We start from the raw sequence: 13,382 nt of genomic DNA, 5'->3' as shown, positions 1-13,382 counted from the left end.
AGGACACGAAGTAGTTTCTGTAGTTGAAGGATCCTCATGATGTATTTTGAACTAAAACATTTGTCCCTTTTGCAAAACTCAGTTTTTGTCATTCAAGATATTATCGTCTTTGCACTGAAGGTTTGCACAGAATAATTATGAATCTATCAAGTGCCACAAATTATGCCTTCATTTACTCTTATTTTGTTGTAGCCACAAGATTTATTTTTTTATTTGTCATATGGGTTGAGAGAAGTTGAAGTGAATAAAGGTCATATTCATTTTCGTAAATTTATTACTTGACCTGAACTCATAATGCATATTTTATATTCAAACAGTACGCCCATTCTAACCGGAAAGTATATGTTTGTTGTTATTTTAAGGAAATACAGATACAGCAGTTCATTAATTGGTAAGAAAAGGAAAATTGTAGTTAGGAATCGATCGTTGTTTGCTACATTTATACAGGATATGAAGGCAGTATGCTATTCATATGTTATCGTCTTGATTGCTGCTATTTTTACTATTATTACGGGAACCCCCTCTGTAGATTGCGTAAGTTCATTTTACAAATAAGCGCCGTTGTTTCAAGAAGCTATTCAAAACGGTAAGGGACATTCCTCCTTCGCAACCGATTCACAGCTTAGACTTTTTGGGTTTATCCTCGTAAGACTTTCGGAGCTGCCTCCGGAGCACCTTGCCAATGTGGTTCCTCGGGATGGAATGGACGACCTCGACTCCTCCGGCCAGTTGCTTGTAGGGCATCACTTGGGCTAGGATGAAGAAATAGGACTCTTCAAATAATCGCTACCGCGAATCATATAGGAGACAAACATTTTGTAATATGAAATAAAAAAAAAAATACAACGAAGCAAATCTGGATATTGTCTACACTGCTAACAAGAAACTGTCAGTTCGTCAGTACCTGCAACGTTCTCGATAATAGCCTTCGTGTCTAAGACAACGTCAGTCCCTGGCACAACCCAGGCCCTCGGCACTTCGCCTAAGCGGTCGTCGGGTATCCCCGCCACGGCTACATCTCTCACGCCTTCCATTTTCTTGATGATGTTCTCGAGCTCTGCCGGAGCCACCTGGAACGGCAGAAATTGCTAGTCCTTGAGCATCCCTTCGTCAGCTTTCGCGTTGGAATTCTTTGCGTTGTTTAATACCTTAGTAACGAATATACAGTACCTAGCCTTGAGGTAAGAAATTTGTTCATTTTCATATTATTGTGTTATGGAAACATTATGGTGTGGAAGAACTGACTCTACTTTGGAATATGTACTTTAACTGTGATGATTAAATTTTGGGAGAAATCAGTTCAAAGCTGATAATTTGCATTGCAACAAATCGTCAAATCTGAACCGATTTTTCCTCGAAGGTTAATCATATCAAGACAGTTATAAGTTCAGTGGCACTTCAGCGAAAGTAACGAAATCCGCTAAGTAAAGAAATCTGCTAAGTAACGAAGACTGGCCATGACCTACACGATCGGGTACCATGGGGCCAACTCCCTTAGCTTAAAGTGTGGTGTATTTCCATATATAGCACTTTACAGCCTATCCTAACTAGTATTTTATAATTATCATTCAATTTTAAATACTGAATTACGCAACACTCGAATTTAGAGATATATCTGCAAACTCATTTGCTTTTAAATACCCATACGTGTCCATAACTGTACCTGCTTATGCTTGCAAGATATGTGCGTATAGTAGAATACTTGATACAAATCCTATACAGTATATAAAAAGAACATTGTTTCTTTTTAAGAATAGTCTCAGATTCTTTACAAAAGAGAGAGAGAGAGAGAGAGAGAGAGAGAGAGCATACAAAAGGCAAGCAAACACATTTAAGTGCATAGTCCCTCCCTAACGCGATGCTTACGTGTGCGAATATCTTGAATATCTTGAAAAATGTTGAACACTACATTAGTGTATTGTATTAAGGACAGCAAGTGCTGTACTGCGTTCAGTACCTCACAGTCAATAAAAATAATGTACGAGAGAGAGAGAGAGAGAGAGAGAGAGAGAGAGAGAGGTCTCAGTTGTTTCCAACATGAAGCAGGTCTGCGTACCAAAACAAGCTCACATAGGCAGAAAATATTACTGTACATACAGTACAACAATACTTTTGCATCACTGTTGTAGTGATTGCATGCAGTTGCACTTTATTTAACCAGTTATGTCAGCATTTCTAGCCACGTAACTGAGAAGAACAGTGATGCTCTCACTTAAAAAATTATGCGTAAATATAACATTGTACTTACTATAAGTTCATTAAATTATGTCATCATATTGTACATTTTAGTAAGGCATTTTTACGAGATAAATAACCGCACATACTTCTTTCAAATACAAACAGAAAAAGATCGAGTTGATAACAGAGCAAAGTTTCATCACTGGGCAGACAACTGGCCGAATGAAGCATACAAACAGCCGGGCATGCTGGGTCAGTTACCTTGGAAACAAAGGACCCACGGTCACAGGCTCAAACAGGAAATCTTCCGTCATGTGTGTGCGTGCGTTTGTTGACTTTCCACCCTCCAGGAACAAAAAGGAAAGTTTTGTCGTGTGGGTGTGTGTGTGTGTGTGTGTGTGTGTGTGTGTGTGTGTGTGTGTGTGCGCGCGAGATCTTTCATTGTCCACTAACATAGGCATACCCACTTTCGTTCGTTCACTGTCCACCTTCAGAAGCTCAAACAGGAAAGTCTTCGTCGTGTTCATATACTGTATTCGTTTTTTCACTGTCCGGTACCCCTAGCATACTTAGTGGATTAGCCACCGATGACGAGAGGTCGTCTGCTTGGGCACACTCAATCCACCATCCATAACCCTATCATAATTACTGGACTTTCCACTAAGTTAAAAATAATTTTACTTTATTTAGCATATACCAGCGAGTCCACTAAGTAACGAAATCCGTTAAGTCGAGGTCCATTAAGTCAAGGTGCCACTGTATGTCGCTCTAATGCCACGAGAGCCAGTTCAGCCATTCTTAAGATACTCTCCTAGCATATACACAGACACATGATTTTAAAACATAGCATTCCAGCCTAATTTGCAAAAGTGATGGGCCTTAGTAATTAGCCTATCAAAGAATTATATGTTAATTTGTTACACTTCAATCATGTTTAAAAAGAATTTGTTGAGTAAAGTGCAGCTGTAATCCTTACATTTTAATAGGTACCTTACTTGAACATTTCTTCAAGAGAAATAAAATCAGAGGACTCTGCACTGCTGATGATATCTCACCTGATATCCTTTGACCTTGATAAGGTCCTTGATCCTCCCCGTGATATAAAAGTTGTCCTCTTCATCGAAGTACACAAGGTCACCTGTGTGGAGCCACCCTTCAGGGTCGATGGTCTCAGCTGTGGCCTTGGGGTTATTGGCGTAACCTAACATGACTGAAGGTCCTCTTACACATAACTCTCCTTCCTGTCCTTCTCCCAACATTTCCCCAGTTTCAAGATCAATAACCTTGAAAAAATAACACATAATTCTATTTATCTTGTAACTGCTAAAGAAGCACTGTATGCTGTGAGATACCACTTGATTCTAACCTAGAAGAACAAAAAGTTTGTCATGTCAGGCACAACATATTTTCACCTTTGCTTGGAAAAACGGCGCAAACTTTCCGATGCAGCCTTCTCTGCTATACGTCTCACTGGAGTTACCACATCCTATGCCACTACTTTCACTCATTCCCCAGCCTTGTATAGGCATGCGTCCACTCTGCAGGTGAAAGATGGATCAGATTCTGGATTAATATGTTCATGTGCGAAATTTAGTATATATTGTCAGATAAGATAGCAGTGAAGACAAATGGTTACCTTCAATAGTATTTTTAAATGTACTAAAAATTTATGGATCAGTAATAGTAGTAGGCGCATATTTGGTTTCTAAGTACTGTATGAATTATAGATAGTACAATTTACATAGAAAAGTGACAATTAAACAAAATAAATTCATAACAGACCGGAACTGAATAATGGTAGCCCTCTACTTCTCACCTTTTTAGCTATGTTTTTCAGTGTACTTGCTGATACAGGTTCAGAACCTGTTAGGAACGTGATGAGCGATGAAAGATCGTAGTTCTTCATGATGGGAGAGGTTTCTAGAAAGCGCAAGATGTATGGGACAACAGGGGAGAAGGTTACCTGTGGGAATTACTGTTCTTGTGGAATCATACTTCTTCATCTATAATGCATAAGCATTACATTTTACAATTACTGTATAGACATAGTCAAGTACTCTGTGAGATAAATCGTGAAACATTCAAAATTTGCTAAAGTTAGATTGGAAAGACTAATTAAAAGGAAATTGGCAAATGCAGAGGAAAGCAAAAATGTATAGTTACAAATTTATGGATTTATAGACACATAGAAGTGTTGATGAAAAGATGGATTAGAGTATTTTAAATGTGAATAAACTTCAATATTTTCTAACGACTGGAGTTTAAACAGAACAGTAATTGAGAATCTACTGACAACATTACACACACACACACACACACACACAAATATTGTCAGGAGGTAAACCTAGCACATGCCACCTCATCCTCCAAGTACGAATGTAACGTAACTTGCAATGAGAATATTAGCTCTTCGTTGGGTGAGCCGGTAGAGCTGCGGACTGTCACTCGATGGGCCGTAGTTCAGTTCCCCGGCCGGCTGATGAAGAGTTAGAGGAATTTATTTCTGGTGATAGAAATTCATTTCTCGCTATAATGTGGTTCCGGTTCCACAATAGCTGTAGGTCCCGTTGCTAAGTAACCAATTGGTTCTTAGCCACGTAAAATAAGTCTAATCCTTCCGAGGCCAGCCCTAGGAGAGCTGTTCATCAGCTCACTGGTCTGAAGTAAAACTAAGCTATACTTACTTTTTGCAATGAGAATAATTTAACTTTCCTAGAAATCAGGCTCATTTATTGCTTTTATCTTAAAGTTAGTTGTGGGTGGAAATTCGTCCCTAATTCATCTCCTCACTACTACCCTGTGTGAGAAACCCTTTAATTCTTCCTTACCCTAGAGACTGCCGAAAGTCCTTGATTTCAGGTGCTGAGTCATCCAGAGAACGATAATCCCACCTGAGGCAGGCAAAGCCAGCAGAGGAAGAAGGCCAAAAAGAGAAAGTGGTGCCACGCCTAGCAGTGGACCACGTGCTGGGTGCCATCTTGAACACCTGGTTGAATGACCACATGCCCCACATGCGGATCGCATAAAAAACGGGACACCAGGCGAATGACAGTAGCACCGTCTGGAATGAACAGCGACGTAATCCTTACGAGGGCTTAAAAGGATGAGTGAAGGCCTGACCTTCCTCAGAAGACGTTGGACCTATCCCAGAACACTTGGTCCTCCACTCTGCTCCTTAAGCTGCCCCTTTTGTAGTGAAGCCCTTAATGCTACCCTCCACCATCAGCCCCTCACCCTGGGGACGAGTAAGCCATCTCTTGGCAAAGGTAATCTAAAGAGACTAAGGTTCTTAAGTCAGTCACGCATCTATGAGCCTTCTACTGTTTTTTCCTGTTTCCTTTCTAAAGTGGTATACCACAGTGAGACCTGTATTACTTTAAATTGCGTTAACGTAACGATAACTTACAGTGAAGTGAATTATTTGTTTATTGTTTGTAATTAGAGTCACCAGAATTGAGGACCTTTTTTAGCCACCTTCCGTGCACGCCCTCGATTCCTTTATTATGCTTCCAATACACCTACGTAACCAGGTGTATTCCAGTTACAGATAGGAGTTACCTGCTGTGGATCTGAGCATCATCTTGTGTGCGCAGTGGTATAACCCCTGCTTCCCTACCTCTGCGGTGCCCCTTTGAAGTGGCCCTTTTGAGTTACGTCAGGGAAAATGCCCCAGTTGTTTGTTACTCCCTTGGAAACAGCAGGGATCTGTTTACCTGTCCAAATACACGCTTCATTTCTTCTGATATGTATTTAATGTAAATATACTCATGTAAGTGAAAACCTAAGTGTTTACCTGAAACTTCCTCTCCCCTGCCTTCTGAAGCAGGCCTTCAGCCTACACCTTTGCATATGTTTACTGGACTTGGCCTAAGAGTCAGATATAATCAGTTTTCAAGGTAAGTTCCCATTGCATGCAACCATATACAGTACATATCAATATAATATCAATATACATATATATATATATATATATATATATATATATATATATATATATATATATATATATATATATATATATTTACAGGTGTGGCCTGCAACGTACTACCTTTCTCTTACCTGAGATAATTATGCATCTAACAAGGGGGGACCACAGTTGTAATCAGGTTAATAGAGGTCACTTTCAAGATAATTTAACTAGTTCTTAAGAGAAAATCAAGGTTTCACCTAATAAATTATAATTACACAAATCAGAAGAAATATACACAGGCACTTTAGTTACATTAACTTACAAAGCAATATGGTGCCACTAGCAACTCAGATATGCACTGAGAAAACCTCTAAGATTAGGTTAAAATTAGACAGGATCTTGCAACAGATATACAATAAATAAATAAAATTTCCGATTTCAAATCTTGAAGGACTCTTCTCAGAGTTGATAGTTGAGAGGAAGAGGCACCATGGAAGCAGGCAATACAGAGCAACATGATCACCTACTCTGTAATACAGAACCGCACTATCACTTGATTGCTTTAACAAATAGAACGTTCATGTTTGGGAACGCTGAAGGCCGAGAGGGAGAATCATTCAAAGAACAAATGAAATGCAAACTGGATAAGCACTTATGTTTTACATTACACAAGCAAAAGTTACCTCACTTCGCTGAGGCTCCTAAGGAGATTGCAAGGGAGTGAATATTAGAGAGCAATAGAAGTATAGTAAAAGAATGTGTGCCGAAGAATTCCAAATCCAACTGTACCTTTGTCTTGGGGATTAGACGTCTTGATGTGCCAGACTTTGAATTTAATACAAGGGATCTTTGGTGGGCTGGATCCGTGGATGCAACAAAAGTTGACTATAGGAGGAAGGAAGGGGGGTCAGAGGACCAACTGACAAGAATTCTGCCTTGACTGCTGGCTTGCTACGAAATGATGCATGATCCTTAACCTCTGGCCTAATATGCTGCCAGTCTCCTGCCTTTTCCCATTCTCAAAGGTCAGGTCAACCTGGGCGATTACGGATAGATTTTGCCGGCTTCGCTAGTGTCTGTTGACGTCCAGGTTGCAGGTTTGGCTGAAAAATGGAAATCGTACGACAGCACAAAGGTGGACAAAGAACCTACAATGGAGGGACATTAAGGGCGAGAGAGGAGTTGCTGGAGCAAAAGTGGGTGCCGTAGCGAATTGCTAATTGGCAGGAAGTGTTTTCATGACTCCTGTTTTTCCCACTCATGGAGTCCTGATTGAATTACATAATATTTTACTTTATTTTATATCATGGAGCTTGTATGTGCATTCAAAATCAAGGAATGCCCATATCAATATATATATATATATATATATATATATATATATATATATATATATATATATATATATATATATATATATATATATATATATATATATATATAATGTTTAATCGTGTATTTTAGCAAATCCTAATATATACAAACTCTTTTAAGAAAACTCCACATATCACACTTGGTGTCACCTAATAAGTAGATTAGGTCGCTGTATCTCTTATTTGATTTCAGTTTTAAGTCGTTTTGTGGCACTCATCAATAGCACTCTAAGCTGACCTTGTGGTTTTCGATGGCTTGGAAATATTCCTTTGGGGTAAACTTTGGGAGGATGACCGCTTTCCCTCCGTCGAATAACGTATTCATCACTATGTTATAACCCATTACGTGATACATGGGGACGATTATTAACACTGATTTATAAATGTTGACTTTGCGCTGTGGAGAGAGACTTGCCGAAAACCTGGGATGAAGAGAATCCAAGGCTGAAAAAAATTAAGTCTGACTGATTCCTCTGTCTCTGTCTCAGAATATTTGCATAGTATTAAACTGAAATTTTTTAGAATCCTTGTGAGGAAATAGCTAGTACATTTGCTTTCATTCAGGTATAAACAGTTATTCTGAATGCTAACTACAACATAGCCCATTAGAACACTCACGCCTTTTTAATTATTGTTTACTCTTGTGTGCTCAAACTTGCTAAAGGCAGCTTGTATGAGCAAGAGCTTGTGCTGGCAGAGGGCTGGTAATCTAATGGCTACAATTGAGGCATGAATTTACTTACACCCTTAGAATGTGAGTAGTTATCAAGTTGCGGTGAGAAAGCATGACACCTTTAGGAAGACCTGTGGTGCCAGATGAGAGGAGCATCAGTGCAACAGTTGCGGCAGCATCAAAGGTATTGTTCTGAAATGACAGTTCTCACTGACCATGGCTAGAGCAAATGTCTAGATGTAAGCAGTATACACATGTGCAGAGCGACTTGAGCTACTGCGGGAAGTCATAAGCATGTATTTCAAGTGTAATGTAGCAACATAGTTTTTCACCCACCAAATGTCGGAGCCTTAATTCAGCTGCTAAACTACTCTATAAACATAAACAATCTCAACCTCTGCCATCTCTGTTGAATGCTGATTCAAAATATGTACATATTAGTTCACATCTAATCTATATCTTTGGATTATGTTTGTCTGAAAAAAAATTGTTTCTTAAAATTCTTGTATAAATAAAGATTCTTACATCGGAAGTATTGTGATATCTCAAAATGGTTTCCACATTTTGCAAATAAAGAAGAACTAACACTTGAAGCAACTTGAGAAGAAGCTTACTTATACTATAACACTGCTGTGACAATGTGTATTACGTAAAAAAAATTGACTAGTTAACTAAAGTGAAAAGTTGTCTAAGGTATAAAAATTTGGTCTAGTAAACTAAAATCGCCTAACCTTATTTTGAAGCTCAGGTGCCGTGGAGGAAATGAGGTCACTGAGGGAGGGTCTGGTTGGGGTAGTTTGATCCATTACCCAGAGCTGCTGAAGAGCGTTGGGTGACAGTTCCTTGAAAGCTTCCTCCACCTTCTGTGACACCTTCTCGTCCTGTGCTATGACCCAGCGAGACTCACTTAGGCCGATGATGTGCTTCAGCTCCTCTGCAAAGGTAAGAATTGTAACATATGAATGTCTGTGTCTATAATTTTAGCCTTATTTCCAATTGCAGATACAGGAAAGAGAAAACATATTATGTACAAGGGTCCAAATGATTAATTATGCTGATTAATAACAATGGACCCCGTTTCAGCAAAGGATCGTAGAACACACAAATTAAATGGAGACAAAGATTACTATAAAAAAATCGAATTGGATATTCAAGATGGTGGCAGAAGTTATAACTTTACTAATAATAGTTTTGACACGCACACCTGCTCTGAGCTTATGATAGGGATGGGGTTTGCTGTGTTTAATTTTTTTCTGGTGAAAAGTGAGAAGCTTAAATTCTCATGAAAGATCCGATTTTGACTGTTACAAAGTGTTTATAGGAAGCAAAGTGGAAGTTACTATGTGTTACAGTGACCTATAAATGACCAGACATAGGCACATTGTGAAGCAACATTCACCGATGCTCACCTTTAGTCGAAGCAGGATTGACAAGAACACAAGTGGCCTCAGCAAGAATAATGGATAACAGGGCCACGGGCATATCGATGGGATTCTTGCATCCTAAAAGGACGTTGTCCCCCGGACGTACTCCAGCAGCAGTCAGTCCGTTTCTTATCTTGGGTATGTTGCGTCGGACATCACCGTAAGTGTAGGTCTTACCTGTTTGTCCATCTACCTGCCGAGACAGAGGCCTTCATCAGTAAAGGAAGTAACAGTCTGTGAGGTTTAACCTTTAAAAAAGCAAAAGCTCTACCTGTCTCCCTTGAAATCTGAAAAGACTCAGCAACTTACCCCAACCTATAATATAGTAAAACACACCAAGTCAGCAAACCTTATCCCAGTACCTACTAAGGTCGGCCAGACAATGACATCACGGGCTCATCGCAGGCAGGACTAATTACTGGCTCATCATGCAACAAAACATTTGACCATCCTTCATCTTTGCATTAATAGATTTAGTTTTATATTAATTTTCTTTTAATGGTAGTCCACCAGTAATGTAATTGTTGATCAGTGTAAGTTAGTATGTTAGAAAATACAACCTCATATGTTACAACTTTAGGTTAATTTTTCTATCGATAGTGAGGGTAAGAACTCTATATTTCTATTGTTTTAAACAATGTCTTGACGTAAACTGTAATGAAGATTACTTAGAATACCTCAGACATTCAATATATGAAAAGAAATCTGTCCTCAAGTAACCTTTATATATTTACAATAGTACTAACTATTTAACTGTCCTTGGTTTACAACCTGTAAATCATGGGCCATGGCTCAGTTTATGCGGTCAACACGGGTGACACATCATTAATCCCTTGTTAAAGTTAAAGTTAAAGTTATTGGTGTCAATCCTCCCACAGACTGTTGCCTCTTGGGCTGACGTCAGCTGGGTAACTCCAACCCCCCGCCATGTCGTCACTCATGGCAGTAACCATCCAGTAGAGAGTCTGACTATCCGCTCCTTGACAGGGAGCGAACGCTGGTCCCCGAGACTACGGGGCCAACATGTTACCAACTGTACTCTGTACTAGCCAGATGGCCTAGCCGACCTGTCTTAGTGTGCCGTGCCCCTTATCCATACTAACCAGAGCAGCGTCATTTTCCCCATGTTTGGACATTGCAGTCAACATGAAGGAGGCGAAGTTGGCGTTTGGGATTTCCGGAAAGGGAACTTCGCCTTTCCATTTGATGATTCGGCCATTTTTTCCTTTAGCCGCCATGTTGTGTGTTGCCTCTTCTGGGAGTTCTGGAAATGGCAAAAGAAGGAGAAAATGAACGAGTTCAAAACATTCGATTGAGAGTGGAAAAGACATATGAACTTCTGTGTCTGTACTTTTGATCTTTCAAAATGCAGATACATTGAAGATAAGATACACTTTTAAGGTCCAGTTGATTAATTGTACTTACTAATAATGACAGACCCCTTTTCAGTACAGAATCTTAGAATGGATGCCGATTAAATGGAGACAGATTAGTGAAAGAGTGTATATATATGTGCAATTATTTGTGTATATATATACATATATAATATATATTTTATGTATGTATATATATAATATATATATACATATATATATTATATATATATATATATATATATATATATATATATATATATATATATATATATATATATATATATATATATATATATATATATATATATATAATATAGAAACAAGTTAAAAGATTGGTAACAGGATATAGCATCATGACGCGTTTTCTTTATCTTCTTTTGAAGATATGAATTCCACTAATCAACTTTCAATTAATTCAGTTTATTTTATTTTATTTTTACTTTTCACGGCATCTGACTTTGGGTATCTTCCTACTGTCTTAGACTATGGTTTCGTGCTGGGAACTAATTAGAGGTTGTGTTGTCAAGTGATGTGTAGGAACACCTAAGGTTAGAATGGTTGTGCTGATGATGCAATGTGCCCCTCGGTAATCTGTTTTGACGATTGTGGTTTGATTTGAGATATCGTTTTATATATAGTTGATTAGTCACTGCACAAGTTGAAAGTATCGTTTTATATATAGTTGATTAATCACTGCACAAGTTGAATGTGTAACAATTTCAGCCAGATCTAAATGTTTCCTGTGAAACGAAATCAAAATGACCGACTAAAAAGAGAGAGAGAGAGAGACAGACAGAGAGAGAGAGAGAGAGAGAGAGAGAGAGAGAGAGAGAGAGAGAGAGAGGGTTTACATTCAGTTTCACTTAGCCATCTTTTAAATCTTTGTCTGATACTAATACATTTTTGTCCCCGGAAAATACCGTTGCGAAATCTCTATTCCTTAAATCAGCAGTATGGAGTTTTTGGTATTACGTCATGTTGCTGTTGTGTAGGCACGGCCGGTGTTCAAGACTTGAGGCTCAGTCTTCTACCTTTTTTGTTAAATTATCGGGTAATTCGGTGAATGATGCTCAGATCATTAAATTATTTATCATCAGATAACGGTAATGAGTAAGCATTATTCTTAAGTATAAATCAGTTCACATACCTGCCACTGCGTTCACTGCTGTCTGATTCAAGGTCGCAGTTATATGCTACATAAATGAATTAATGAATAAATGGATAAACAAATCTGACAGCATTTAGGCCCATGGACGTCAGTTGAGCATTCTTCTTCAAGCACAAATTTATAACAAGCACAATGTATGTCACTGAACATATAAATTTTAAACATCCCTCAAGCGATATAAGAAAGATAATGTTTTCCTCCTCGCTGGCGGCTCTGTTTAGTTGTTCCGTCAGTGCACCTCACGTGGTGCACTGTAGGCACTAATTAAGGGTCTTTTGCAGTGTCCCTTCGGCCTCTAGTTGCAACGTCTTTCATTCCTTTTACTTTACCTCCGTTCATATTCTCTGTCTTCCATATGACTTTCCACCCTCTCTAACAGTTGTTTCATAGTGCAAAAATTGCGAGGTTTTCCTCCTGTTATAACTTTCAAACCCTCTTACTATCAGTTCCCCTTCTAGCGCTGAATGACCTCATAGGTCCCAGCACTTGGCCTTTGGCTCAAATGCTATATTCTACTCTACCGATTTGGCTATAATTCTTGGCTGTCCTTTGATTGCAGTTAAACCGTAGCCCGAATATCACAGATAAATCCAAAATAACGTTTTTTGCTGTCTTTTAAAAGAGGTAATGGGAAGTTTCAGTTCTTATGGTACAGACTGTAGACCCTAATCAACGCACAACGAACTTCAACCCCGCACAGTTGCCAGGCGTAAAGTCGCTGTGATGTTGACAAGCCAAACGTTTTCACAAACTAAAGTACGGATTAAGGCCTAATCCCATTCATCAATATATATAAAAACAATGCAAGTTCCGGTTCTGTGGAACCATTACCCCTTTGCAACGGTGAACTGGCAATTGCCTATACCCACCTAGAAGGTACCTGGATGCTCGTCACTCACTCGCTCCACACAACGTACTCTTTAGACCTTGGTTCCACAAACACTGTTGCGGGTAGAATAGTACATGCAGTGACTATACACTTACTCAACCTCTTAGTGATAGGCACGGATTGTAAGATAATCGTAGATGACCCTGTCGTCCACTCTTGTGCAAGCTTTCCTTGGTATTTTACTTTCTGGTCCTTGACTCACTAATGATTTTGGTAATTTTCTAGTAATTTTGTTTTACCAACGGGCTGGAGTTTGCTGTTTTACTTGTCGATTATTAATGATCATTTGCACAAACCCCTGGGAAAAAACAGTGCATTTGGGCTTTGGTGGACACCAGAAAACGAAAATCTACTTACGGTAAATTAAAACTATGAGAAGGGATGCTGGGAA

General features: G+C 38.9%; 1 protein-coding gene across 1 annotated transcript; it reads right to left on the bottom strand.

The window, feature by feature from the left end:
- Positions 1 to 256: 256 nt before the first annotated feature.
- Positions 257 to 13,060, bottom strand: LOC136849798 (uncharacterized). The gene is made up of 11 exons (XM_067123224.1): positions 12,972 to 13,060; positions 10,662 to 10,822; positions 9,544 to 9,751; positions 8,866 to 9,068; positions 8,205 to 8,326; positions 7,700 to 7,883; positions 3,995 to 4,141; positions 3,591 to 3,716; positions 3,234 to 3,461; positions 905 to 1,070; positions 257 to 752 (listed from the first exon to the last, which is right to left on the bottom strand). The coding sequence occupies exons 2-11, from the start codon at positions 10,794 to 10,796 to the stop codon at positions 616 to 618; spliced, it is 1,656 nt and encodes a 551-aa protein (XP_066979325.1). The 5' UTR covers positions 10,797 to 10,822; positions 12,972 to 13,060; the 3' UTR covers positions 257 to 615.
- Positions 13,061 to 13,382: the final 322 nt, after the last annotated feature.

This window comes from Macrobrachium rosenbergii, chromosome 21, assembly GCF_040412425.1.
Source record: "Macrobrachium rosenbergii isolate ZJJX-2024 chromosome 21, ASM4041242v1, whole genome shotgun sequence".
Taxonomy (NCBI): Eukaryota; Metazoa; Arthropoda; class Malacostraca; order Decapoda; family Palaemonidae; genus Macrobrachium; species Macrobrachium rosenbergii.
The sequence above is the reverse complement of the archived record's forward strand: the minus strand, read 5'-3'. Positions and strand labels throughout refer to the sequence as shown.